The sequence below is a fragment of the Trematomus bernacchii genome, unplaced genomic scaffold (assembly GCF_902827165.1).
Source record: "Trematomus bernacchii unplaced genomic scaffold, fTreBer1.1, whole genome shotgun sequence".
In the NCBI taxonomy this organism is placed as follows: domain Eukaryota; kingdom Metazoa; phylum Chordata; class Actinopteri; order Perciformes; family Nototheniidae; genus Trematomus; species Trematomus bernacchii.
This window is the reverse complement of record NW_022987531.1, coordinates 4,238,572-4,266,406: the sequence shown is the minus strand read 5'-3', so window position 1 is coordinate 4,266,406 and position 27,835 is coordinate 4,238,572. Positions and strand designations below refer to the sequence as shown.

Sequence of the window (27,835 nt, the reverse complement as noted above, 5' to 3'; positions counted from 1 at the left end):
CGCAGAGCGGGAGGGGGGGATAGAGCGGCCGAGCACAGAAGGAGCACTTTGCGCTGACGAAGCCTCGGGACTCAGAGCCAAATTAGACAAAAAGGAAAAGAGACAAGAGTGGAGAAAAACGTGGATGGGGGGTGGTGATGTGAAGAGGAAAAGTGGGAGCAAGCTAGGACATTGGCAGTGATGGGGAGGAGCTGAGATGCTGAGGGAGAAGACAGGACGGAGGAGTAAAGTACGATGAAGATGGTGAGATCGGTCAGAAATAAGAAGAGAAGAAATGTCCATGTTGAGATCAATGAAGTGGGAATGGGAGGTGGAAATGAGTCAGAAAAAGAGAGAGGATCGAGAGATGTCAAGTAATATGACCACTAGAGTTATCTAGGAATGACTTCCCCTTTTTTTGAGACATAATTAAACCCAAAAATTAGTTAGCATTGTAGCACTTCCTGTTCCCAAGTCTTGAACTCTATGGATTTTGAATGAGTTTTTGGTTAGATGTCTGAAATAGAGTCTGTGGTCAACACTAATTTTAGAGGTCTTGGCATTTTAGTTTAGGACCTAAAAAACATTAGTCGCCTTTAGCTTAGCGGTGGTGACGTGAAGTCATGTGACTTTAATATAGCTCGTTTATAGCCTAACGTTAGATATTTAGTTCTATTTATTATATTAATGCTTTAAAAATGCTAACATTGGGGTTAGTATGTGGACTTTATCCTGCTGAACAAAACGCGGAAGTATCGTGAACATGTTTGCCAAAGATCACATTTTCTGCAACATTCCAAAATCCAATGGAAAAATATTCGTCAGTAAATGTTGCCAGTGGGCAGATTCTAACATCAACCACCAATGGACTAATGCTCCTCCCTCAGTGGTACATTATAATGTGTGATGGAATGGATTATTAATTATTTATGTTAACTTGAATTAAATGTGTGCCAGATGAGATGGCTGATTGTGAAAAGTGGCATAAATGTTCAACCAAATACATTTGTAAAGTATTTAATATCAGCAAAAATAATACTTACTAAAAGAAGCATGTACAGTATGTGTGTATAATGAGTAGGCTATACTGTAGGTCTCAAGGGTGTGTCCTAACAATTGAGGATGTTAACGTGAAGTCTGACCATCTACACTTGATAGTGAAATCAGCAACTTTTTAAATATGTACCGGTAAATGCAATATGTGGTTACGTTAGCACAGGCATTTAGATTTAGAGAAGTTGCATTTCCCTCTTTCTCTGTGTTCAAATAGTCCTTAACAGTATTATAATACACATTAAGGCTGCATTAAAGTATTCATTTGAAGGCCTCATTTTGGGGTTTATCACGACAAACAAACATTATTAAAAAAGTGTTTGCACTGCTCCCAAAACGTCATTAATACATAATGGAAATAAATTGTTAGATGTTGCATGTAGTCACAAATGTACTTCTATGCCCAGTATAAAGCAGTGTCCACAATCCAGTACAGATACCAAACACTTTGGTTTTAGATACCAAGCTCCATTAAAGTCTCACAATCAATGTGCTTATGATGTAGGGTTAGGGTTAGAAAAGCTATATGTAGCACCATTATTATATTGATTCTATTAGCTGTTTTTTGGGCTTGTATGACACTCAAACCAGAGACATATCTGTTGTTACACCAAGGGTGTTTCTCAATTGCGAGTAAAGCTGCTTCAGAGCCACTATTTCAAGCATACTACGTCATCGAGTGCCGCCGAAGTACTGTTCCAATCTCCAGCATACTTGGAAATCTACCGAGCCCGGCGTACTCCGTTTGGAGAAATATCGAGTGTGCACATGAGTAGACTCCGCGGTCTTAAAATCCTCACAATGCTTTGCGCACGGACCAATTTCCCCAAATCTGTGGCGGAAGATGTAAGGCGGGGCCTCTCATATGACGCACACTTGCTAGCGTGTTCCACTCTTCGTTTTCCAAATGCCAGGAAGTATTCTTGACTCGCTTCTGAAGCAAGATGCTCGGCAGACATGTGCTACCAAGCAAGCGTACTCGCGATTGAGAAACACCCCAAGTCCCTCTTTGCTTTCTCTACTCTTCTACTCTCATACCTAAGCTGGCATCAACAAAGACACAAACACTAATGCACACTGAACTTCCAGAAACAGGACTGTGTCTAATTCAGCTGGATCTGGGTCATCCTGTGTGAAGAGAGAGCCACATTCCCCCAGTGTGACACAAACAACCTCTCTCACCTATTGCCATGCATCCATTTCTCCCTCCTCCGTCTACTCTCTCATTTACTCTGCTCTCATCCAGTCCTCTCCCCTTCATTTCAATGGCACTTAGGTATATCCCCCTCTAGCAGATTATATTCCCTTTTGGAGGTGCAACTACGAGGTATGCTTCTGGCCCAGCTGGAAGTTAGCATTGCAAGAGCTCCTTTGACTAAAATCAATGGGATAATTTCGAATGGATTTCAAAATATATATAAAATAAGGCAACACACATTCATGGTTTTATGATTTTTAAAGCGTAAATGCAATCACCAGATGTAAAAAGGTAACAACGGTCCGCCATATAGCTCAATTGTTAGATTTGACTACCCATGTACTGTGGCTTGTTCCCAGAGCGGAGGGTTCAGCTTCGAATCCAGGTTGAAAATATTTGAAAATAACTTCAAGCTATGAAGGAACTGCATTGTGGTCGCATTACTTCATGTAACAGTCACTTAGCTAAAGTCGGCTAATGTTCGGTGTGATGATGTTTTATTGTTTCAATTAGGCCCTTGTTAGCAACCGCTTTTTTAAGACAAAGACAAATCTTCCGACATTCACCAGTGGGGTATTTTACTGACATTTTATGTCGTAGAACAAAATATGAAATTGACCATTGCAGCTTTATCCTATAACACCTTGAGCTATCAATCAATCAAATCATTTTATATGTACTTAGGAAATAATGCACCTGTGTGATTATAATTTAAATTGTGTGTGTAAATGTACAAATAGTCACACATTTCAGGTATACACAGATTATTTTCTCCACTTTGCTGTGAGTGACTTTGCTGAGCATGGAGGAAGTGACCTTCACCTGCGCAGAATGTTATAGTTGCACATCAAGGTTACCACAAACAAACATAGCCTTTAAAGAGCGTTAACATTTCTCACTTGAAAGGAAAATATAGACACCATTGTTCTTTGCACTGCTGTGAAATGAACAGCTCCATGACACAAAGCAAGTATGTGTGTGTGTGTGATAAATGAAACAGTTAGAAAATGAGGTGCAAATGGCTCACTGGTGTTCATCAGGGACTACAATATATGGATTTCTCTCCCTCTCTTCTTCCCTCATTTGCTTTGTATTACTTATGCTTCATTCTCCTCTCTTTTCTCATTCTGCCTGCTCTCTACACCCCTCTCCATCCGATGGTCGTGCAGCACTTCATTATAGAAGCGCGCTTTGTGAAAGCGAGTCCAAGCTCTGACAGATGGCTTTGTGTTGCTGAGCACCTACAGTCTCTCTCTGGATTAGAATGCTGAGAATTATATTGTAAATTTTTGACTAATGATGGACAAGAGTATATATACCCTTGTTGTAGTGGCTAAATCATAAAGTAATACAACTGAAAATTAACTAAAAAATAAAGCTGGGAAAAGATCACTTTAGTGGAGTGGTGAAGGGATGACATATTTTTCTAGGCCGACCAGGAAGTTAGCATTGCACTTGTTACATTTTTGGAGAAAATAACAGCTCCTTGGCAAACAGAGGATAATGATACTTACAGGTTTAATTTGAATGATAATCGATCCAAAAAATGCCACTTTTGTAAATTCTTTAAGGCGGAATGTCTATCACCAGAAGTGTTAAGTTAATATTTAGCTGGAAAACACAGACACCGCTAAGCTAAAGGTGTCTAAAACCCCTAAGGCTTCAACATTCTGAACCGAAATGCTCAAATGCTAACTAATTGTTCATTCCTGAACCACTTTTAACTTTTTAGCACTCAACAAAATATATATACAGCTACTGTATAGTTGTGAAAGGCAAGAAAGGCCAAAGATAGAATACAATAGATCTAAAATATTCATATAAAAGTAAGAAGCTAAAGTAAAAATGTGTGCATTGTACTGCAATATATAACATGTGAATGTTTATAATGGTGTATTCGTATAGAAATAGATATTAATGCTGAATTGCACAGTTAAAAAAGTGTAGACTGACAGTTCATTGTCTTCCTGGTCGGAGACAGTGTCCAAGATCACATATGAAATGAAATTGAAAGCAGGCTGGAGCCACTAAAGACAATCATGTCTCCGCCTTATATCTTTTTGTCAGAAGTAAATGCATTGTAAGTTTTGATTGACACAGGAAGAGAGGATTTCCTGTGCAGTTCAGTTGTGTATTGTGGTTGTAGCATTCTATAGCTGAAGGTGCTTCTGTGCGTGACTGACACTTAGTGATGCTGAGTGTCATTGTTCATGAGGCTTACTGACTGCTGTGGCTTTCTACACTTTGGAGCACAGATGTCACAAAATGAAACTGTACAATGTATTGTATGAATCTGAAACTGTTTTGATTATGGTTTAATGATTTCTATCAGTTTTGAATCATTTAATGCCGAACAGTTGCTGGTTCCTGGTGCTTTTCTCTGTTTTGTATCGTTAGGAATTGAATATCTTTAGGTTTTGGACTGATTGGTCTGATTAAACACAAACATTTTCACTTAACCCTCCTGTTGTCTTCGGGTCAAATCTGACCGATTTACTACTTTCATCAATCATAACTTTTTTGTTTTACATTCGATTGCATTAAGGCTTTATGATATCCTTCACAGTAGACATTTGAACATATAAAATTGCTGATCACCACTTTCATTGAATTTTGGATGATTTAGTCAACTTTGTAACACCATGGTGTTCCCGGTCACATGACCGCCATAAAGAAAAGGAATTAGTAACCATCCGGATCAGATAAAACACACACACAAACACCCACACACACACACACATACTCTAAATGTGTCAACCCCCCTTATGTGCCCAATCCCCCCATGTGAATCACACCTGGCACTCACAAACACACACACACACACAGAACAATTTGACACATGTCCCGCTCGTATGTGCCCATCCCCCCACATGGATCACACCTGGCACACGCAATACATGTTCAGTGTCTATTCTTTGTATATTTACTGCAGTTTTTCATGTATACCAGTAGTCTGATACAATATTTACAGTTTGAAAGGGTGTTAAATGAAATTTGGTGATGATTAATGGTTTTTGTGTTAATGTAATAGCAGTTAAAACAGGACCGGTCAAATTTGACCGTGAACACCAAAGTAAGGGGGGGGAAACGAAGACAATAGGAGGGTTAAACTATTTAATGTCTTCTGACATTTTATTGGCTAAACTATCGTAAAACAATGAATCAAAAAAATAATTCACCAATAATCCTTAGATCTAGTTGTATATTGACGGCAGGAGTGGCTGATATGGATCAAATCCTCCCTATGGATGGATCAATGCTGATATATACATTTTCACAGAAGAAAATATTTATCTAAATTATTTAAAGAATACACAATATAAAATGTACAGAATAATAACATTTAGACATATGGCACTAACATTAAAATATGTGCAAAGTAGCTGTTTTATTAAATAAAAAGTAAATCCAATGAGGTATAGTAGTGTAATTACAGTATGTGCAATTCAACGAAACAATTATTCATCAATGAATCAGGAATCCATCGTTGGATGGATGGATGGATTTTTAACAGCCATTGCAATTGATCAAACAATATGTTAAAAATAGAATAAAATACAAATATAATAAAACAAATATATGTGTATCGTATCCACGATATTGAAAGAATACACAATATAAAATAAATAACAATAATTGTGCAAAGTAGCTATTTTAAAATTCCAATTAGATCCTGTGAGATGGTGTAAGTACAATTATAAAAGTAAAATATGTGCATATTGTTCAGGGTTATAGAAAGGTGAGAAACTAAACAAACTCTGGAGCTGGGAGTTCTCTGCCAGCCAGAGGTGATTTGTTGTACAGGATTATTCCTTTTGGCTGGAATGATTTCCTGTATCGCTCTGTGGGACTCTGTGTGTACAATGGCAGAAAAGAACCAAAATTGAGTCCTGATGCTACATCACATCTTTGAAGTTCAGACAATCATGTGGTGTGCGAGGACACTTGGCGTAGGAGTTCTGCTGCTGTGACACAGTCAGGGTAAAAGGATCTAATAGATGGTGTATGTTTTCTTGAAGGAATTCTTTGAGAGATCATTATGGGAAGGTTACTGAGAGTTGTGAAAAAGATTGTTCAAGCTGCCCAAACTCTACCATTCGAGAGTCTTTACATCTTTTTCTTTTACATTTAATTATGTATTTCCTGTGAAGTTAATTCACTAACTCTCTGTTCCATAGGGATTGTTGAGGAGTTTCCAGGGTTCACATGAAATCCAGATGGTAATTCAGTAAATAAACATAAGGGAGTCAGAGACACATTAAGCTACATCAAAAACAAATGCAGTGCCAGTTCACGTTCAGAAGTTAAATAAACAGAACAATCTTTTATGTACAGATTGGTCCTGGAAACACATGCAAATAGATCAGGGTACTAAGGGACAGAAAAATAAGCAACACAAGGTGTTTAGTAAACCCAGTAAACCAAGGGAAATACATGTTTGTGTACTCTAGAGCTGAATTTATTGATGATGTTTTAGTTTCTAAAAGTACAAAAGGTTTAGTTATGACTGATGTTGTATATGATGTTATTATTGAGCACTCAAAACCAACAAAGTGTAGTGCTACATTAATTCATCAAATGGAAATATTCAAACTTTGCTAACCCATTTCTATATATTTTGTAATCATTCCTATACCACTTTATACAGGTCACTCAAATCAAACTTTGTCTGTAGTGTGACAGGCTGACATTGTGGGTTGAACTGCATTTTTTTCATTTTCTGATGCTCTGCTTTTGCAATGTCCCTTCAGCAAAACAATGCACTGCAGGTGTGGGTAACTCAAAGCTAAGCTCTATTGTCCCATTGTAATGTGTGGGGAATAGGGTTGCAAAGGGGCGGAACGTTTCCGGAAAGTTTCCATGGGAAGTTAAGCTGGGGAATTTTGGAAATATTCAATGCAAAATTAAACCAAAAAACATGACATTTCAACAGATCTTTTTTAGATTTTTTTTTTTTTTTTAAGTAGAACAGAACAAGTTTTAATTATTTTATTGAATAATTATTTGTGTCATTGAAGAACGAAAACAGGAATGTTGAGTTAAATGTTACTCATCCCCCCCAACCCCACTCATTAAAAAATGAACAAAAATGCACCCCCCATCCAAAAATCCCCTGCACATGCACATCTTCCTTCAAGCAATCCTCTGCATTTTTGCTAAACCCTTTCAGTCAATGGGCTCTTCCTGGGCCTCATCAACATCCAACTCTGAGTCTTCCTCTTCAGTGTCACTGTCCAGCCTTATTGAGGATGGCTCTGTGTCAGGCTCAAAGAGCCTTAGGTTTGCCCGAATGCCAATCAGTTTTTCCACTCTCACATTTGTGAGCCTGTTGCGAACCTTTGTGTGGTCTCAATAACCATGCAGTAAGCAGTGTGCTATGGCATGGATATTCAAGTGTACTTGAATGGCATCTGTTTGTTTTAGTCAAGATTATGCTAAAATATACTTTCCCCAACTATATTTAAGTTCCCTATGAAGAGCCAACCTTCAATTTAGAAAATTCCCAGTTTATTCCCGTTAATTCCCGTTAATTCCCGTGGGAAGTTTCCATCTTTGAAAAATCCCGGAATTTTGCAACCCTAGTGGGGAACAGGTCCACACATTGAATACTAGGCGTGATAGGCCCCATAACCCTCATACAGAAACACATTCACTCAAACTATGCTGACATATCATCATTGTCTTTGGCTGGTTTCATTTAAAGAAGAAATAGCCCATGCTTTTCATATAGTTGCCCTCTTGTGCTTTTTGTGCTTGTCTCTTTCCTGTAGTGTCTGCTATAGTTTTCTGTGCATGTAAATGGTCTGCAAAGGCTGAAATCCCAAAGTTCCTTTCAAAGGGAGTTTCTTTCCTACATACTCTCCCCAAGGCTCCAACACATGCATGTATCTGATAGGCCAAGTGGTGGGACATTTCCAATACATCTCTAAGCGGTTGACCAATCACAAAAGAGCCAGCCAGCTAACCAATCAGAGCAGACTGGGCTCTGGTTTCAGACAGAGGGTGAAAAGAGGTGCTGCAGCACAGGCAGTATGAGACAAATAAAGAGCTTTTGAACATTAAAGCATGGAGACATACTGATATGAACCTGAACATTTGCACAATATGACCTCTTTAAAATGTTGTTTTACTGTTCATTGGCTCCACTTCGTACCATAATGACTGATATTGTAAAAATATACCTTGCTGCATTTAGAAAAAAACATTTACATTTCTTCAAAAACAGCATCCTGCTGTGTTTAGAAGTGCAGATGAGGGACTGAAAATGTTGCTAACTGTAAAACTAAAACATTTAGCTAAAAGATGCTAAAACGTGGTGAAGAGCTGGAGGAACTGCAGATTCCATGCACATAATAATCTGTATGCCCTTCAAATGTAATAGAGCTATTCTCTACTTACAGTTTTAGGTGAAGTAGACTACAAGTACAAGCACTTCACACACATATATAAATCACAGGCATCTCGCAAATAATGAGGTTATGATAAGGTTTTGGTTGATTCCAAGTCACTGCCCATGTTTAATTAAAGCCCGGAGATGAATAATTAATCGAAAGCACAGCAGATCCAGTATGTAACAGAGTAAATGACACTTTGAACTGTGGGGGAAGAGTTTGGATGACAAGCTATAGAGCAGTGTGGGATCATGTGGTTGATGCCATACCTCTCTGCTGGGTGTATGGACACTGTGAGCAGCATCATTTCATTTTGAGTTCATATTGTGAGAAGTGGTTGGAAGAAATGGTCAGGATAGAAGTTAACCCTAAACCTAACCCTGTTTACCCTATGATATGATATGATATGACCCTAACCCTAACCTTGGGACAATATCTTATACTAAATCCTCCAGTACAGTAGGTTGCAGTAACGCTTTCAACCCGCTATGAAAAGACAAAACTATTGGAGGAAGCTGAAGGAAGGGGACGCTGAATGATTAAAAGAAGAAACATAGCCTGTAGAGTGGTGAAGCAATATGTCCTACGTTAATATGTGCAGATAATCCTGCTGAACAAAACATGTCTTACTTTTTGCAGTGTCGAATTCCAAAAATCCCATTGCTTTGAGTCGAGGTATTCGTATTGAAGTATCAGATTTGTATTGAATTTGCTTACATCGGTAACAGTGTATCAGTTGAATATCGCAGCCCATGTATCAAGAAACATTTTCAGTTGTCTGAGGAGAAAAGATGAACACTTCTATTACTTATTACATTACACCACAGTATGATATGTGAAAGTATAATATAGAAGTGTATAGTTTGGCATAGTATAGTCTGTGATAGTTCAATTTAGTATGGTTTAACCAGTTGAGCCCCGAGCCTGTTTTTCAGGCCTCAGGCTCGAAATGACATTCCCAGAACAATTGACTATAGGCGCATTCACACCGCAGTACTTTTCCCACAAAGATTCATGAGAACTTAGTTCATGAGAACTCTTTAGTTCTCATGAACTAAGTACAGATCGCGTTCACACCGGAATAAGTTCCTGGGGAAGGATTAGGCAAATGAAGCCGCTGACGTCACTTCTTCTTCTTCTGCTTTGGGTTTACTGGCAGGCCGCAAACAACTTCACGGCGTATACTGCCACCCGGAGTCCCAGGCCGGAAGTCCCAGGAGTTGGGGACTGGCTTCAGTAGAAGCTGCTGGGACTCCCAGCAAAACTTTTTGGGAGTTTTACGGGGCGTGGTTTGCATTCCGCCCAGCCAATCAGACATAGGAACCTTTTTCTCCCACGAAAGTACCTGCTCTCTAGCAGGGACGGAAAAGGGGGTAAAAAAGGTTCTCATGAACTCATTTTAGTTCCGGCTCTTTTTGGTGTGAACGCGACATTTCGGAACTATATCGGAACTAAAGTGGGAAAAGTACTGCGGTGTGAACGCGGCTTATATCTTCACTTCTAAAAGGGGTAAATTAATAATATTTGTTCTCAAAGCAATGATAAACCTTTGGATGTTGGATGTGAGTTGGATGTAGAAAAGCCTTTTAAAGTAAATTCAGATTGAACATAGTAAAAAAATGTAAATTATAGTGTCCGTCCAAAAAAAAAAACATTATTTATAGGAAAACCACCCTTGAATAATGGTATATTAGACTAAAAGCTTTAGGAATCCAAACTATAACATATAATAAGTACCCTGTGTCAAGATTGATGGAAAACAAGTGTGTTAGCATTCTTTCGCTCAGGGCTAATTCAGAGCCTTTGTTATTACCCTTTTGTTTCGTTTGGCTAAAAAAATGTAATATTGTCTGAAAGCTGAGTTTCTTCCCGTTAAGTGAGTATGACACATTCATAGTTTATTAAATGTTAAGAAGCCCTCAGACGCTGTTTCTTGCAAGATGTTGCGTCATGCCCCCATGTACCATTAACTGGATAATGAAGTATAGGGTAGGATAGGGATGGGTATTAGGAAAAAATACTGATGACAGCACCGTTTGGCCAGCACCTTATCGGTATCCCGATACTGACCAATCAGTTACAGGTACTAATTTATAACAGGTTCTCAATACCCATCCCTAGGTATATGAAATTGTCCCATAATAGTCAAAAGTAAACATGGAATGCCCTTCTTCAATTGGCATGTTTTGTCCCAGCAATAATATGTTTGTGTCCAAAGATATTCATTTTACAGTGACACTAAAACAAGAAAAAGCGGCATAATGAACCCTCACCTGGAGAGTTTGAGATACATAAGCTGTGTTCCTGTATGTGTCACAGTGTCCCCAATTTGTTAACAACAGCTTAATCTCTCACCCTCAGGAGCCTTTTCTCACATTTTCATAATTACATCATATGGTCACACACACACACACACACACACACACACACACACACACACACACACACACACACACACACACACACACACACACACACACACACACACACACACACACACACACACACACACACACACACACTGTCATCCCATAGTGATGATGAATGGACAAATCCAAGCAAGGGTCACTGAGTGTGTCTGTGGGCCCTTTACTGTATTAGATCAAGCTGTGATTAAATATTAGGAGCTATTTTCTATCTCTCACTCTCTATCTCATCGCTCCATTGCTCCCCAAATACGCCCGGCTAATTCATCACCCAGCTCAAAGCCTATTTTTGTTCCCGCCATGTGTATTCTGGGATCTTCGCACTGCTCAGAGAGAAAGATGAAAAGAGGAAGAGTTAAAGAGTGGGGTCCATCCCTGAGGAGTGGTACCATTGTATAAGATTCTGTAGACCTGCTGTCTTTTTTACGCCTTCCTTTATCACTTCATATTCTCCTCACTTGCTTCTTTCCACATTTGTAATTACTTTTGGGCAGTATAACAAACTAGGTGTTTTCAACAATTTTTGAAAATACCTAAAATGAGAAGCGGACTACATCATAACTATAGGCAAATGACTGTGAAGAAATGGTGTTGTCCCAATCTTTTTTCATTGTTATAAGGTGTTGATCACTGTAAGTGCTGTTAACTGTAGTGTTGTCGGTCTTTGCAGAGACAAAAATGGTCGGTAAAATTGTCTCGTGTCTCACCCACCCACATTTATAATATGAATACGGACTTCTTATTATCATCGAATATATTAGGGATCAATCAAAGAGAGTTTACATAGGATGCATACTATCAACATCAATGATGTATAACATTTAGAGTCTAAGACATAAAACTGTGTCGCAGGAGAACAAAAAGTCCTCATTAAGCATTTCTTTGAGGAGCTTGGCAAAGACGTGCCATACCTCTCACCGGCCCTCTACATTCTGCCTTTCTATTCAGAGTCCCTCCATCCACATTATAAATGTAACAGACCTGCTGCTTTCCCCAAAGGCTACAAGTATAAGTCTGGCGGTAAACTTTTTCATTTATTTGCATTAAATTGATACAATTGAAGGAAGAAACAGCTTGCAAGTCCCCTGTCATGCTAACAGCTAGTTGAGGCTGTACATACAAACAGCGGCGTCTTTTCGTTAGCTGAATGCTATCAGCATGCTTACAAGATCTCAATGGCAACATTAAGATGACACCTAAAAAGTTAAGCAGGTATCTTTTTTGAGTGGATAACGTTTGCTATATTAGCGTGAAAGTAATGCATGTGATTTTGGTTGTTGTATTTACAGTAGTACAAATACAGAGGTTTTGACCTAAACTTAGGTAAACAAGGGATCACCAATGTTGTTACAAATAATCCTGGGTGGAACATAAATGTTGTATCAGTGGTTTTAGCAATCCAACCAATAGTTGTTAAGATATTTATCTCTGAACCAAATATGTCAACTTCATTTTGGGGCAACATGAAAAGCCGGGCGATCACTGTAGTCATTAGGATACATCGTCTGGGAACCATGCATGTCTCTTTCAAGTTCTGTGCCAGTTCCTCAAGAAGATGTTTAGATATTTAGCAAGGTGAAAACTTTGACCTGTGTCATCCTAGTTGGAATCATCATTGCAGTATGATTCCTAATCCAGGACCATATCTGGATACAATTTCACTGCAATCTTCCATGTATTTGTGAAGATATTTCAATCTGGACAAAGTGGTGAATAGACCTACTATCCAACGTTGCCATCCCTAAACCCTGGCCTCTAGCATGGATAAAACCTTAAAAATAAAAATGGTAAACTTTAGGTAAATCCAATCAAGTTTACGCTTGCTTTGTATTTTCATGTGGACATTGTTCTAATTCAATAATCAACATCCTTTAACATTTCTTCAGGAAGATAAACCTCTTTCAGCCCACAGCAGCCTAAACACTGCTTTTTACTGTTATATATATTACCCCTCTCAGACTAAAGACACGTAAAACAAGTGTTTAATCCAACTTCATTTATTTCTGAATGATTTAATTTGCTCTTGTTGATGAAACAGTGAGATTTGTGATTGAGCTATCCTTCACTGATTCGCCTGCAGGGCCCGGACCAATGCAAACACAATCACAGTGCTGTTCACCTACTCTTAGCACAGCCAGAGGAACTCAATATGCTTTTAATTACTCTGATCAAATTAAACATACTCTCAGGTGACTCTGAATGAGATGTGTCTGTGTGCGAGATGTGTGTTGAAGACAGTTGGAGAGAAGCTTATGATGGTATTAATTAGAAAAGCGTATTTGAAAAGACAAATGTGCTCAGGATATTTATCTCCTCGCTGGAAAGATAATGAGTGGAGCTGTCGACTTATCTGCCTCTTCATTCAGAAAACTCGCTTTTTTCATTAGATAGGGTGTCTGGCTGCCAGAAGGCAATCTGTCAACGTCTTGCTTGATAAAAAGTTGGATCGGCATAGATAATGTGTAATATTCTGTGTATGTAAGTATGTAACTCTGGGAGACGGGATGACAGTTTTTGAAAGGTTTTCGTGAAAAAATCTTGGATTTTTAAGCAGTCTTAAGAACACATTGAGTGACAGTTTGATCCCTAAACAACTGAGTCTATGTTTCGTATAATTTTCAAAGAAGACAAAGCCACTTTCTACTATGCTTGTCAATGTAGAATTGGGACCAGAAGGTCAAGCCCACATAAGAGTCAGAGTGGAAAGCAAACCTTGTGACTCGTCAAATCAGTCTTTCAACCTGTGCAGCCGTCTTACACCCATACTGTACCTCCTTAAAACATTATATTATAAGACATTTTTAAGCTTTTTATCTCAAACCTCTCCACAGACAATGCACCATCCATTTCCCCTATTCCATTTTTGGATAATTTAAGCAGATACTCCCTGATTACATAACTATCTTGTCTAAAGTCGTTTCTGCATTTGATCAACAGTTTTCACTGAGTGTGTGTTTTGTCCAGTCTTCTTTTCCTCTGAAGCTCGTACATTATTTGTGCAGGAGCATTCATGCAGCAAGTCTTCGTAGAGGCAGTACAAATCTGGTCAGGTTATGGACCTGGACTTTTCTTGCGTCACGTACGCTTCATTGACAAAGGGATCATGGCACTTATGTTATACATTCACACAGTGTGACATCAGTAGCATCCTGGTGATATCATGTGGGTTATTGTATGTGACATGTGTATTGGGTGAGCTGCTCATGCAAAGAGACATGGATCTGCTATGGGCCAGAAAGAAAGAGCGGATTTAGTTCAATTGGCTGGAGGAAAGGTCAGTGAAGTCAAATTCAAATGAAACGGAATCAGAGTGAAGATTATTATGTGTCCCTAATTTCTCTTCAAGCATTAGTGTTTCCTAAATAAGAAACAGGACTTTCTTCAAAAATGCCACTTGGATAATGTTGCCTCATTATTTTCGATCCTTTTTGTGTCTTTGATGTTTTTCTCTTTGGCTTTACTGAAAACGATAAGCCTGTTTTTGTTGTTACTTCTTTCTACAATTACATGAAGATAACATATTCTTTGAAAAGCTTAAGAATAGATCCCTGGTCCTGTTATCCTTTCAACCTTCTGCGAAGGATTTCCTTCAATAACTGTACACCGCTCAAATGTTCTGCTTCACTAAGGAAAATGTTACAATAGAAGGCAAATGGAAGATATATTTTGATTGCACTATACAAATGTGGAGATACAGTATATGGCCTACTACTGTGGCAAAACCATTATGTACTGTAAATCACCTATGTCTAATCACCTGATTGCTTTTTGTAGTAAACTAAGGCCATGTGGCATTTCCTCAACAATAAAACGGCTTTGCGCTTTTTTTACTGTTTCTATGAAAGTAATATCACATATGAAGGACTATCATCGACCCAAAGCTTTTTATTATGTATGAATGGGCTTTAGCACTCTCAAAGCAAGGAGGACGATCCATGAATGGAGATAAAAGTATAATGCTGATTCGCAGTAACATTCAGCGTCCGCTTGGCCGATCAGCTTAAACTAACAGGTTCTTCGGTAATTGTTATGATACTATAGTTTCTATCTGAAAGATACATATAAAACAAGTGACCAGCACTTTTCTGAAAAGTTTAAATATCTTTAGCTCAAAGCACTTGGATCGGCTGCACAACAAAGGCGGACTGCTCATAAAGAAGGCACTAGTTGCAGTGTGTCGAGGTGACCTCATGCGACGACATGTACTCTGTTCTCATTGAGAACGAGAAAAGACGCTGGCTTTCAGAAAAAGGCACTATTTGGACACAGGCCCTAATAGATCTTGGGGATGTTTTAATGACATGTTGAATGCTGTACAGTATATAAAGCCCCCTGACACACCTTTGTGATATTGGGCTAAATAGTAAAAATGATTGATAAAGTGATTTGGAAGTGGAGTTACTCCACAGGCACTTGGCTACACACTGCTCAGGACTGGTTAAATGTAGTGATAGATACATAGTCTCAAATATTTTTGTTGGAGCTTATATTGTTTTTCTGCACTTCTGTTTCATATCGCTTTAGAATGTTGTCTTAGTTTCGGAGCCTGTCATTATGAGCATTAATGTAGGTCTGTAATTTAATAATAATAATACATTTTATATCAAAGCGCCTTTCATAGCACCAAAGGACACCGTACAATTTATTAAATGTTCTAAAAAAGGTTAAAAACTGTGATAAGGAAAGCTGTCTCAAGCTGTTATTTAAAACATTGAATAAATTACATAGTTCGTACCTTGTTCAACCAAACCCCTCAACTTGCAATATATAATCAATTATACAAAAAGAAATAATGCATCTCAGCCAAAAACAGAGAAATGTTTTTCACAGACCCAGAAAACCAGACAAGAAAATATTGAACTCTATCCAAATCAATTTTGAACAGAGAGAAAACTGTTAGAAATCAATAATACAACTTCAAAATAAAGTAAAAACGAAATAATTGGCTGACAAGATAATTGTGCTTCCATATTGGCAGATGCCTGGGACTTTATGTATGTAAGAAAACTAAACAACTGACAGTCTCCCTGCCTCTGAGCCTCCTGCCTGGGTAGCATCTACAGACAGAGAGAGAGAGAGATGAGAATGAAGGACGATGGGAACAATGTGAGATGACAGCGCTCCAACACACTCACAGCAGACGCCTGACACTTTCAGCTAAAGACACCATTAACAGTGTGTCACATTCGTTAAGTAACAGTAATAGAAACCTTGTGTGAGCTTTGAATGTATTGATTCCTTATGTTGCCATATGTTTAACCCATGAGTGTATATATACAATTATACATATGTTCAAGGTTCAAAGTTCAAGGCTTTTATTGGTCATGCGTACATAGCTACAGTGTAGTTATGACGATGACAATCTTAGGTCACAGGCTCCTCCAACAGTGCAACACAATAAAACAGAAAAAACAGAAAGAATATTGCAAGTAGATAAAAAAAGAAAAATAGTAAAAAAGTGAAATATATATGTGTTATATGTTGTACATCCAAGATGAAAAAATAACTAGCATCATTGTCAAAGTAACATAGGAAAGTATTGAACTAGCAGCAAGTTACAACACTATTGCATTGTATGTACTGCACATAAGCAGTGATATTGCTATTGCACAACAGTGTTGGTGTGTGTGATGGTCTACAAGGCACTGTGCTGATTGTAGAGCCCAGTAGACCATTCAAATTGTTACCACTAATAGTCATATTGATTTATTGACAGGCAATCACACGGCAAGGCTTAGCTGGTGCGTGTGTGTCTGCGGTGTGTCACATGCATTGAGTGGAAGTCACTCAGCACTTGTAGAAAGAATGTTTCCGAATGTCTGTTCTGTGTAAAAGTACAATTCGCAAAAGCACATTGACTATTTGGAAAAATCCTGTTATGGCAGCATGGACTGATGCTCTGTGATGTATCTTAGGGACAATGTGCAGCGAGCAGGGGATTAATGAGAGGATAACAGCGACCCACCCAACATTATCCTGCTTATAACTAGGATACTTACTAAATAAACCAACCATTTGATTCACAATACTGATTTAAAAATGATTAACTTAATTCAAAAGATGGTCTGTTCCATGGCGTACCATGACTGGAACTACGGGGACAGCTACGTTACTTAAAATGACGGCAGCACTGATCGAGGTTTTCTATAACTGTCCAAGTCTGTTCACATTTTCTTTTCCATTGATCAGTCTTCCGGTTAGTGTTTACTTCCTGCCTGTCTTCTTCTGTTGATTTCTCTGAAGTCCATCGCTCTGTCTTTTAACCTCTTTCCTTCTCTTATGCTCTTTTTTTCTCTTTACTGGGGACTGTTAAATCCAACTTTTAACACAAACCCAATATATAATACAGTATTCAAATAGTATTCCATGTTGCTTTTTGTTAAGATATCAGATGTAAAACTAGTCTGTCTTTCGTCCACTTAAGATGTTAAATTGACCGGACTTCTTTCAGTGGATTGATGACCTTAAAGTAGAGTGTCCTTAGCAGTGGTCTGCTATCAAGAAATAACAGATCTCTGAATCTCCAAATTGACCAATGAGAATCAAAGTATTTAACCAAACTTTGCAATAATGGGGCTTGAACCAGATGTCTCTAAAATAATAAAATCCTCACTTTGCCTTGATATTTGACGTCAACATTTCCTCTAAAGGAGAACATTGGCTCAATGTATTCTGCAGCTGATTACAACCTACCAATTGGTTCCTATTATTTTAACCTTCTTATCAATACATGTCAATTATTTTAACTCATTACTTACTGAAGTCCTTACTTTTTTTTAAAGGATTAATTTAGTGTATTACAACTTGGGTTGCATTTTAGGAGCTGTGTGAATCATTTCAGCTGATAACACTGAACTCCAAAAAGTCGTGTTCTAGAAACACAAGACACATAATCGAATTCACTTTGGTGACAAAACAGAAAATGAGTGCACGTTAAATCCTTCCTGGGTAATAATGTAATCAAAGTTTGTCTTTGTTTGCCTGTTTGGCCTGGCTTATTGTATATCTCAGGAAAAACATTTCTTTAATTTAAAAAGTCATGGACAGTAGTCAATTTATTATGAAAATCAACTATTATGTAACCTTGCTAATTCACTGGAGTTATGTAAATACAACCCAACATAGTGGCTTTGATGATCTGCTGACTCATCACCTCCTCTGTCCATCTCTCACATTAGCTCAACATTTAACATGACTGTAAAACTTTTCTAAAGAGAAGTATTTACAGTCAGCTGCAAAGTGTGTCATCTTCACTCATACACTCGTGTAGACACAAGAGTGCAGCATGTAGTCTAACCTTTAAAGTAATAGAGTAGTATTAGCTTTGATTGTTTTAGATGATCCAGTATTTCTTTGTTAGAGGACTGTTTGTTGATGGTTCAATGGATATCGGTTGCTGATTTTAGCTAATGCAATTTTAACTGGTTATCACTCTGGGTTATTGGCATCTGGGGTAAAATACAGGTCATTTAGCGTTACTTAAGGAGTGAAATAAAGAACTGGTTCACTTGCCACAGCCGTAGCATCCGTCAGTCAAACTGTCCTTTTCAGCCTTATTTCCTTTTTGTTATGATATGCATAGTAGATCTGAAGAGACTTGAATACATTTACTTTAGCGTTGCTGAGTATTGATGTTCTTTTGGCTGGCCATAACCATGATGACATTAGATACAGATTTCTGGTGATTTTGGTGATCCTTTAACCTTTCATCTGAAATCTTCATCAGGCACAGATTTATACTGGACCAACATTGAGGTCTTGTTCATAACAAAATATCAAAAACTAATGGACTAATGTACTGATTGCATTTGTGTTCTACAGAAAATGAACCCTTTCCATTTTGGACAATCTTAAACAAGCTTTAAATATGACCTATTATTATTTTTGGTGTTTTCCCTTTCCTATGGTGTGTTATAGATGTTTTTGTGCATGTAAATGGTCTGCAAAGGCTAAAATCCCTGTCTTCCCTCCAGAGGGAGGTCTCTCCCACACACTCCCCCCCTGCCTGAAACACTTCATTGGAGTTCTTTGTTTACTTCCTAAGATATTGACATCACTAATAACCACTTGCGCTTCTATTGGATAGCGCTCCAACACATTATACATGATAGGCTAAGGGACAGGACATTTCCATCACATCTCTTATGGGTTGGCCAATCACAACAGAGCCGGCCAGCTAAGCAATCAGAACAGACTGGGCTATTGGTTTCAGACAGAGGGTGAAGAGAGGCAGTATGAGAAAATGAATACCAATATGAACCCGAAATGAGCATATGTCCTCTTTAACCTTGTTTCACCATGAAACCAATTTTGCATTAAGATGCAGAAAATAGCCTATTTCATATCCCTCTCCGCCCAAATGTATAAACCTATTTTATGACACCATGGTCCTTCCTCTTGCTGCAACCTTAGTAGAAAATAACCCTTTCTCTTGCTGTAGTAGATCAATGGCCTCTATGTTTTGGATTTTCTTTTTTAAATTAGTGCAACATTATATTATGTGTTACCCATCTAGAAGACTTTTTTTTTTCTATTCATCCAGCATTACAGCCGCTACATGTTATTTTCGGACTTATACTCTGAATAGTATTAGTTGCTGTATGTATAATTCTGTATGTTGCAGTATATTACTATAGTCTCATGACTTTTTGTCCATGGTGACCTTTATTCCCAACATAAAACACATCTAATTCTTTGATCAACACTGGCGCCTGATGCTAATGTAATGTAATCATGTATGAATATTTATGTATTTCTACGATTGTATAATGTATTTGTTGTATAATATTGCATACAAAACAGCAACCTAGATATTGTATGTCCTATGATGGGGAGCCAAGGATGTTGGAATCACGTGTAGAATGTTACAGCGCTGTATAGTAAGAGCCATGTGCTCGTGGCCTGATTCTTCTTTCTCCAGGGACAAGGTTGTATCTAGCACTCACCAACAACAACACACACACACACACACAAACACACACACACACACACACACACACACACACACACACACACACACACACACACACACACACACACACACACACACACACACACACACACACACACACACACACACTTTAACAGACTTGTGAAGGCCCTGCACACACTCAGATGTGTTTTCATGGCTAGAGAAATGTGCACACACATATGTACTCACATGCATACACACACATGCCTGCCAAAGGAACCTAATGAAGATAAAGTAGCTAATTAAACATGACAGCGAGGAGCGATGGGCGGCCATGATACGTGACGTGATGGGGTCGACTTGGACGTACAGTATAGACTTTGGCCAATATAGGACAGTGTGTTAGTGAGAGGCAGAGATGAATGAATGAGTGTAGTGGGGAGGAAGATGTATCAAGATATGTCAAGACGCAGATGAGTATGTTTGAGGTTCATTCCATTGCCCTTGGTGTTGATTCCCCTGGAGTCCCATGAATCACATACACTGCTGACCTAGATCTATAAGGTGGGTGATTCTTCAGGTACAGCACATGTTGGCTAACTCCAAACTGTCGGAAATCTAGTGAAAAATCCATATACATTTGTATATACACTTAATATTTACCTACTTTCTTTCGGTATTAGGGTTAGTGTTATGGCTCTCTTTTTAGCTGACTTTCTTCACAGGTGCACATACCAATATGTTCGTTCAAGCAAACATTATAGTGCGTCATCTGAAAGTAGTTACTTGGTGTCACAAACCCACAAAGAATTCTGCAGTCCCTATCATCTTGCTACTTTAGTGTCTTTCACGTTATTGTTTTGTTTTTATGGACTTTTGGCTACATACAATGTCAGCAAAACCATTTGGTATTCTTTAGGGATCACAATTAGTACCAGATTTCATTCCAAAGTCAGTAGGCGTCCAGCTGTCTTGCTAGGTGGCTCAGGCGGTAGATGGTCCTTCATCAATAGGTAGGTTCATGGTTCATAAACCAAGTCCCTGTGGTCAACATGTTGATGTGTCCTTGGGCAAGATACTTAACCCCACATTGCTAATTGTAGGAGTGTTAGCCTTATACTAAAACTACTCTGGTGTTTTAACTCCCGGGAATGACCTGGCTGACGCACTATTCTGTGCTTATAAGATACAGTTTGTTTGTTGCTGAAGAATAGTTAGGCTTGTTTCTAGTTGCATCAAATACATTGCATGTATTTTCGTCGTGTTTATCATAAAGTAGCATGAGTCCATTTCCATTCATATTCCATTCATTGATGGCCCAAACAATCCTTTTAGTACTTACAAAAACTCGCATCACAGCGGTCAAAAACAGCATTCCTTTTTGGGGTCAAACAAATCCAATCATGTGAAATTATGAAAATATAAATACCTGTGCCCTAGGTAGTAGGACAGCAACACCCTTTGCAACACACCATTGTGACAGATTGAATTTAAACATGACCCATCCTAAAATGGGTCTTACCCTCATCATAAATCTTTTTCATTGAAGGAGGAAAATAATTGTTCTTAAAAATGTCCCTCTGTATTCACATGCGGGTAGGAATAAGGCAATCTTCCTTTTCCAGTCTTCCATGTTGAACTGGTACAATACTGATATAACTGTTAGTGTGTGTACCTGTGTGACTGACAGTTCTGCACACACATCTGATAACATGTGCGTTAAGTGTGTGTGTGTGTGTGTGTGTGTGTGTGTGTGTGTGTGTGTGTGTGTGTGTGTGTGTGTGTGTGTGTGTGTGTGTGTGTGTGTGTGTGTGTGTGTGTGTGTGTGTGTGTGTGTGTGTGTTGTGTGTGTGTGTGTGTGTGTGTGTGTGTGTGTGTGTGTGTGTGTGTGTGTGTGTGTGTGTGTGTGTGCGTGCGTGTGTGTGTGTGTGTGTGCGTGCGTGCGTGTGCTTCCGTCTGTGTGCATATGCGTGCGTAACTCAGTGTTATGTCATGCACCTCCCACCCTCTGCATCTTATCTATTATGTCACATCACCATAGTAACCGCAACATTTGTGATGCATTCTGCTTCACTGGACCACCAGTCACATTAAACACTCACCAAGGTCTGTGTGTGTTTCAGTGTGAGTGTGTCTCCAACCATTACACACTGGTTGAGTGTACCTTCACTCTGTTGATTATTGCCTGTGTTCATGTGTGTGTGTTTGCTGTCTAATTCACAGCTAAGTTAATAAGTAATGACAAGCGATAGAAAGGTTTCCTGAGGGCTCTGTTCAGTATGTTTCAAACTGTAAAGTTGTTCAAATGTCTTCTACTAATGTCACACACACACACACACACACACACACACACACACACACACACACACACACACACACACACACACACAGAGATATAGGCTCAGGGGAATAGCATACAGTAAGAGGGCAAAAGCACACAGCTGGATAGAAGCTTTGGCACTGATGAAGCTTGGCAGATTTCACCCTTCAGTTCTCTTTGTAGAACAATACACACTGTGAGCAAGTGTTGCTGCGCAGCTGTGCATTGTGTTTGTTTTAAAATGTTTTCTGCAGCTGATAGTAAAAGCTCACTCATGCATCTAGAGGTTCAGGTTAGTTTTATTTGTCCAGGTTTTAGGAAGTCTCTGACATTTCTCAATACAATGGTTGGAATGTTTTTTTTTGATGTCCTTCCCTTTAGTGTGTATAGGCTTCTGTGCTTTAAAATGGTCTGCAAAGGCTAAAATCCCTGTGTTCCCTCCAGAGGGAGTTTCTCTCCCACACATCCCCCCCCCTGCCTGAAACGCCTCCATTGGACTCCTTCGTTTACTTCCGGATTATAATGACATCACTATATAACCTTGCCCTTCTATTGTCTAGCACTTCAACACATTGTACGTGATTTGCTAAGGGACTATTCCAACAAGTGGTTGATAAATCTAAACCAGCTAACCAATCAGAGCAGACTGGGCTCTGGTTTCAGACAGAGGGTGAAAAGAGGTGCTGCAGCACAGGCAGTATGCGGAAAATAAATACCTTTTTTGAACCTGTACAATTATATGTCACAGAAGAAACACAAAAACCAAATATGCACCTAAAAACGAGCATAATGTGTCCTCTTTAATTAGTTTAACAGCAAAATCCCTGTCCATGTTCCCAGAGCACACACATGAAGGTGAAGCTTTTTTGTAAAAAGAGGGATATATCTTTTTGGGGCTAATCTTAGATACCCTACACATAACTGTATTTCATCACCTCACTGATGCAAAAAAAATCCTATATAAATCCAGGGTTGCTATAAAGCAGTCCTGCTTATTGAACAGCAACAATTCACCCAGTCATATCCTGTATATCCTATGTATACTATATATCTATATTAACAATAGATACAAAAAGTACAGAACTTAATGCAAAGAAGTACAAAGGTTCAAGGTACCATGCGGAGGTCTATCTTCCGGACTACTAAATTCAGCTTTGAAAATATTTGAAAATAAGGTAAATGCATTCAGCACATGAGAGCATGTGAATATAACCAGGTGTGCACATAACTTTTTGAGTGAGTTACTCAGATGAGTACCAGGAGACAGCGTTTGGTACTCACCCCACATGAAGCGTGGTGTTAATAAGTGCAGTCTTCCTCACTGTCCTCCTCAGTGTCTCCTTCACTGTCCTCTATTTACACTTCTTGCATGCTAGATGATGAAGATGATGAAGATGCACCTCCCTGTCTCTTTGTAAGCCTCCGATTTGCTTTCTCCAAAACTTGTTGCCAAAACTGTGAAGTCCTTGCATTTCCTGAGGCCAAGTTGAAGGATCACATACTAAGAAATTATCACATGACTTGAAGTCATATCTGATTTCAGAGGTGGGAAGTAACAAAGTACACTTATTCAAGTACTGTACTTAGGTACAATTTAAGATACTTGTAGTTTACTTGAGTATTTCTATTTTATGCTACTTTGTACTTCTACTCCACTACAGTTCAGAGGTAAATCATGTACTTTTCTTCCACTACATTTATTTAATACCTTTAGTTACTTTACAGATGTGGATGAATGATGTGAAAATATAATCAAGTGTTAAATCAGACTTTAGTTCCACCTGGAGTAAATCCACAAGCTACCCTGCAGTATACAAAGTCATTCAAACTAATTTTTAAACACTTTAATGATCAATAATTATAAAACATATCATATACATTATTATGAAATGGACCAATCTGCAAAATGACTACTTTTACTGTCGCTACTTTAACTAGGTGTTGATGATAATACTTTTCTAATTTTACTTGAGTAACACTTCTTCCACCTCTGTCTGATTTCAAACTCTTCCATTAACAGCCTGAGTAAGTTTGCAGCTGTGTGTTTTACTCCACTTTGTTGTAAATAAAACTGCAGCAGCTTGACCACAGAGCGTGGACGTTGTGATCAGCTGATTTTGCGCAGTTCTCCAGTGTGTGCGCGGGGCACAGAATGTGCACAGGGGAGTCTCCCACCGCAGCCAGTTGACGTAGTTTTGGTACAATTCTGTTGTACACACCGACGTTAACAGCAGCTCCGTCTGTGCACACGGCGACCAACTCTGTCGTCCAGTGATCTAAGCCTCTGCCTCCTGTGAAGCTTCACAGGTCCGTCGGTTATGTCCTGCGCGGCACGGCCAGCACCCAGTTCAATCAGTCATAGAAAGTCTGAAGATTTTAGCAGGGAGCGAAACGGCAAAGTGGCTGCTTAATGTCTTTGTTTTTTTTGGACATGTCTAATAATTTACTCCACTGAGTATTGACAAGAAACATGTGTAGGCGAAATATGTGTTTTGTTTTGATGACCTATCAGGTACGCAAAGGCGCGTTGTGACACAAGTGACGTTACGCATTTCAGATTGTTGCCGCGCATGCGTACCTGCGTACCAGTTATGTGCACCCCTGAATATAACTTTGTTTCGTTACAAAGAAGGCTATACAGCACATCTTTATTGCTCACATCAATGTTGTCATTGCCAATTGGGACCAAAACCTTTTTGACCAAGCAGCAAAAAGAAGCCAATAACCAGAGAACATGTCTGTAGTTAAGCCACTGTCAATCAAATCAATGCCAGTCAGATGAAGCACATTAGCCTTTTTAGTGTTACACTCTAAATCTTTTTACTTTGATCACATCAGCCAAAAAGGAAGAGAGGGTAAAAACAAAATGTTAAGTAATTGGGTTGCACTGATTTTACATTAATTACCTTGTTTAAAAAGGGTGGTTATACAAAATTCAAATTTCCTTCAAATGGAAAGGGGCTCATTACAAGATAATAATCAATGACAATAATTACTTAGGAGGTTAAACACTTTCTCAGGGGTTCACACCTTTGTTGCATTGCACCTCTTAGACTTAGGGGGCCTTCGTAAATAGTGATGAAGTGCCTTAGCACACTCTGTACTGTGACATTCAGATATTTGGAGCAGCATGCTTTCGTAGCAGCAGAGCATATTTTTAACGGAATGTGTGAAAGTGATATTTTTTCATACTATATAATGAAACTTCTTGCTAGCTAATTAGCACACGTTTCTTCTGATTAAACTGTAGCTTTAGTCTAATTTAGCTAATGGCGTCATAATCATCTCTTACATTGTCATCCTCACTGACAAGCATGAGACACTTATTTTGTATTCTACATATGGATTGTAACGTTTTTGTGCAGAGTATCCGCCTTAGGAGAAAAAAACTAGACCTCAGATGGGAGCTAAGCTACTGTAACTCCGCCAAAGCTCTTCCACTGCTCTTGCTGATGTAAGGTTGTCGTACAGTGAGATGGATGAAATAATACTTGGGCTAACCTAGCCCCATGAGATCAGAGACTGTTGTGCCCACATCTTTACTCAGCTCTGGCTCCACAGTGGCATCCCAAATCAAGCTGTTGCACTTGACAGGCAGGACAGAGTGCAGGACTCTAGTTGGATAAGAAGAGGACAATTATTTGCTTATATAAATGGTGCTCGGAGGTCAAAAATAAAGTTGATGGATAATGTGTTGTTAATATTGAATTGTTAATGTTCGACATCTATATTAACTGACAGTAAAAAACACTAATATTTTTGTCGTTGCTGTTTACATTCCTCCTTCAGCAAATTCTAAAAAATACAATCCAAGCGGCATGGACAATTCAGGAGTGGGGGGGCTTGGTACTGAGCTTGAAACCGCCTCTGGCCCCCCTCGAAAATAAATATTCATGATAATACAGTTTTTGAATGTGTGACATCAAAGACTGTGCTGTAGCTTTGGTAAGAAAAACAAGATTGTCTTTCTTTTGATAATGTCATTTAATCAAATTGCGTCAAGTCATTGAAACAAATTCTGTCACTAAAACAAATACCAATCCTGTTTTGCTTTGTTTTTTATTGTGGCTATGATTCTAGACTTGACAAAATATGTTGAAATCTTGGGCCGTCCCCTTCGTCTCTTTTTCGCCTTTTAAATGTGACCTTTTTATAAAATAACGGGCCCCAGTACGGCCCCCCAGTAAAAATCGTCTCGAACTGCAACTGCAAAGGTGCACAAAAATAAATGGACAATGTTAAAAACTGAATCTTTTGTTTGAACCTGACAACCTGGTCCTTGAGACTTTGTTTTCGTTCACAGTTATTAGCATAACATATATTTTCAAGCAAATGCACTGCCATACTACAGCAGCTACAATCATCTATCTGAAGAATCCTGTTCTATTCATTCTACCAACTGCCTCTGACATGGCTTTCATGTTTCTACATTTTTATAAATATAGTCTAGCTATGTATAGAAGACCCGGCATTCTCTGCACCTAAGTCAAGGCCTGTTGCATGGTGGGAAAGGAGATGGGTCGGAGGTGGGGCGCTTGAGGATACCGTGACCTAGATGACTGAGCTGGAATGATTGGCCTTGCGGCGCTCAACGTGCTGCCATACCAATGCTCCCGCAGGATCCTGGTGACACAAGATGCATGTCTCATCTGCCTTTGTTCTGTGGGGACGAGGTTTGGAGTGTTCAGGAATGTCAATTAAATACGTAACTACGAGCTTCTGCATCACAGCCATTGTGCTGTTTCTGAAATTGAGTGCATGAGGGGCATCGTAACATGCATCTATTTTAAGAATAAGACGTCACTACCTAATGTATAGCTGCAGAAATAAAAAAATGGTTTTCTTTGAAAGTATTATTATTTTGCTAGATAAAACTGAGATTCTCAAATGCAACGTGATGCATTCAGCCTTTTCAACAAGCAAACTGCCCTGGGATAGAGCTGTCACTAATGGTTTGTTTGGTCATTTGTTTGCAGGGAATAGGTTCTTAATGAAACCATTCTAAACATTCCTCCATCTCTTTCTCTTCCTTTCTGTTTTTTTCTGACTTTTCAGGATATTACGTTTCCAGTTCCATGGTTGAGGAGGGTCTGAAGTGGGAGAGTCGTCACCTTTTGCAAGAAGTCTACGAAAATGATTCAAAGCTCTTCCCAGAGCTGGAAAAAAACTGCACAGACCCAGGTAAGACTTAGACTGAGATCCATGCAAAACAAATACATGGCACAAGAAGCTCTTATTAGTGTATGATACGTGTATGATACAACTGTATATTACTGTAGAGTTGCCAATCTCTACTATGTCTTATCAGAGCCAAAGCCCAATATGCCACATTATATTTCTTTATTTCTTTTGGCCAAAATGGTGTGAGGTATGGCTCTTCTTCCTTATCTCTTTCTTTGGATATGGTTATAGACTATATAGGTATTCCCCAGAGAAGCGTAATGGGACCACTTGTGTTGTCACTATGCAAAGGAGTGGTGTTCACTACATATCAATATGCAGGCAGTGATGAATATGCAATGTATATAAAGAGAATTTCCGAGGTCCACATTTCTT

General features: G+C 38.9%; 1 protein-coding gene across 1 annotated transcript in view; it reads left to right on the top strand.

Annotated features, from left to right (window-relative positions):
* Positions 1-27,835, top strand: part of slc24a3 (solute carrier family 24 member 3) — a 112,065-nt gene that overhangs the window by 3,013 nt on the left and 81,217 nt on the right. Inside the window, exon 2 of the mRNA XM_034122149.1 lies at positions 27,335-27,460. Coding sequence (XP_033978040.1) covers positions 27,335-27,460 — 126 coding nt within the window. The remainder of the gene's footprint in view (positions 1-27,334; positions 27,461-27,835) is intronic.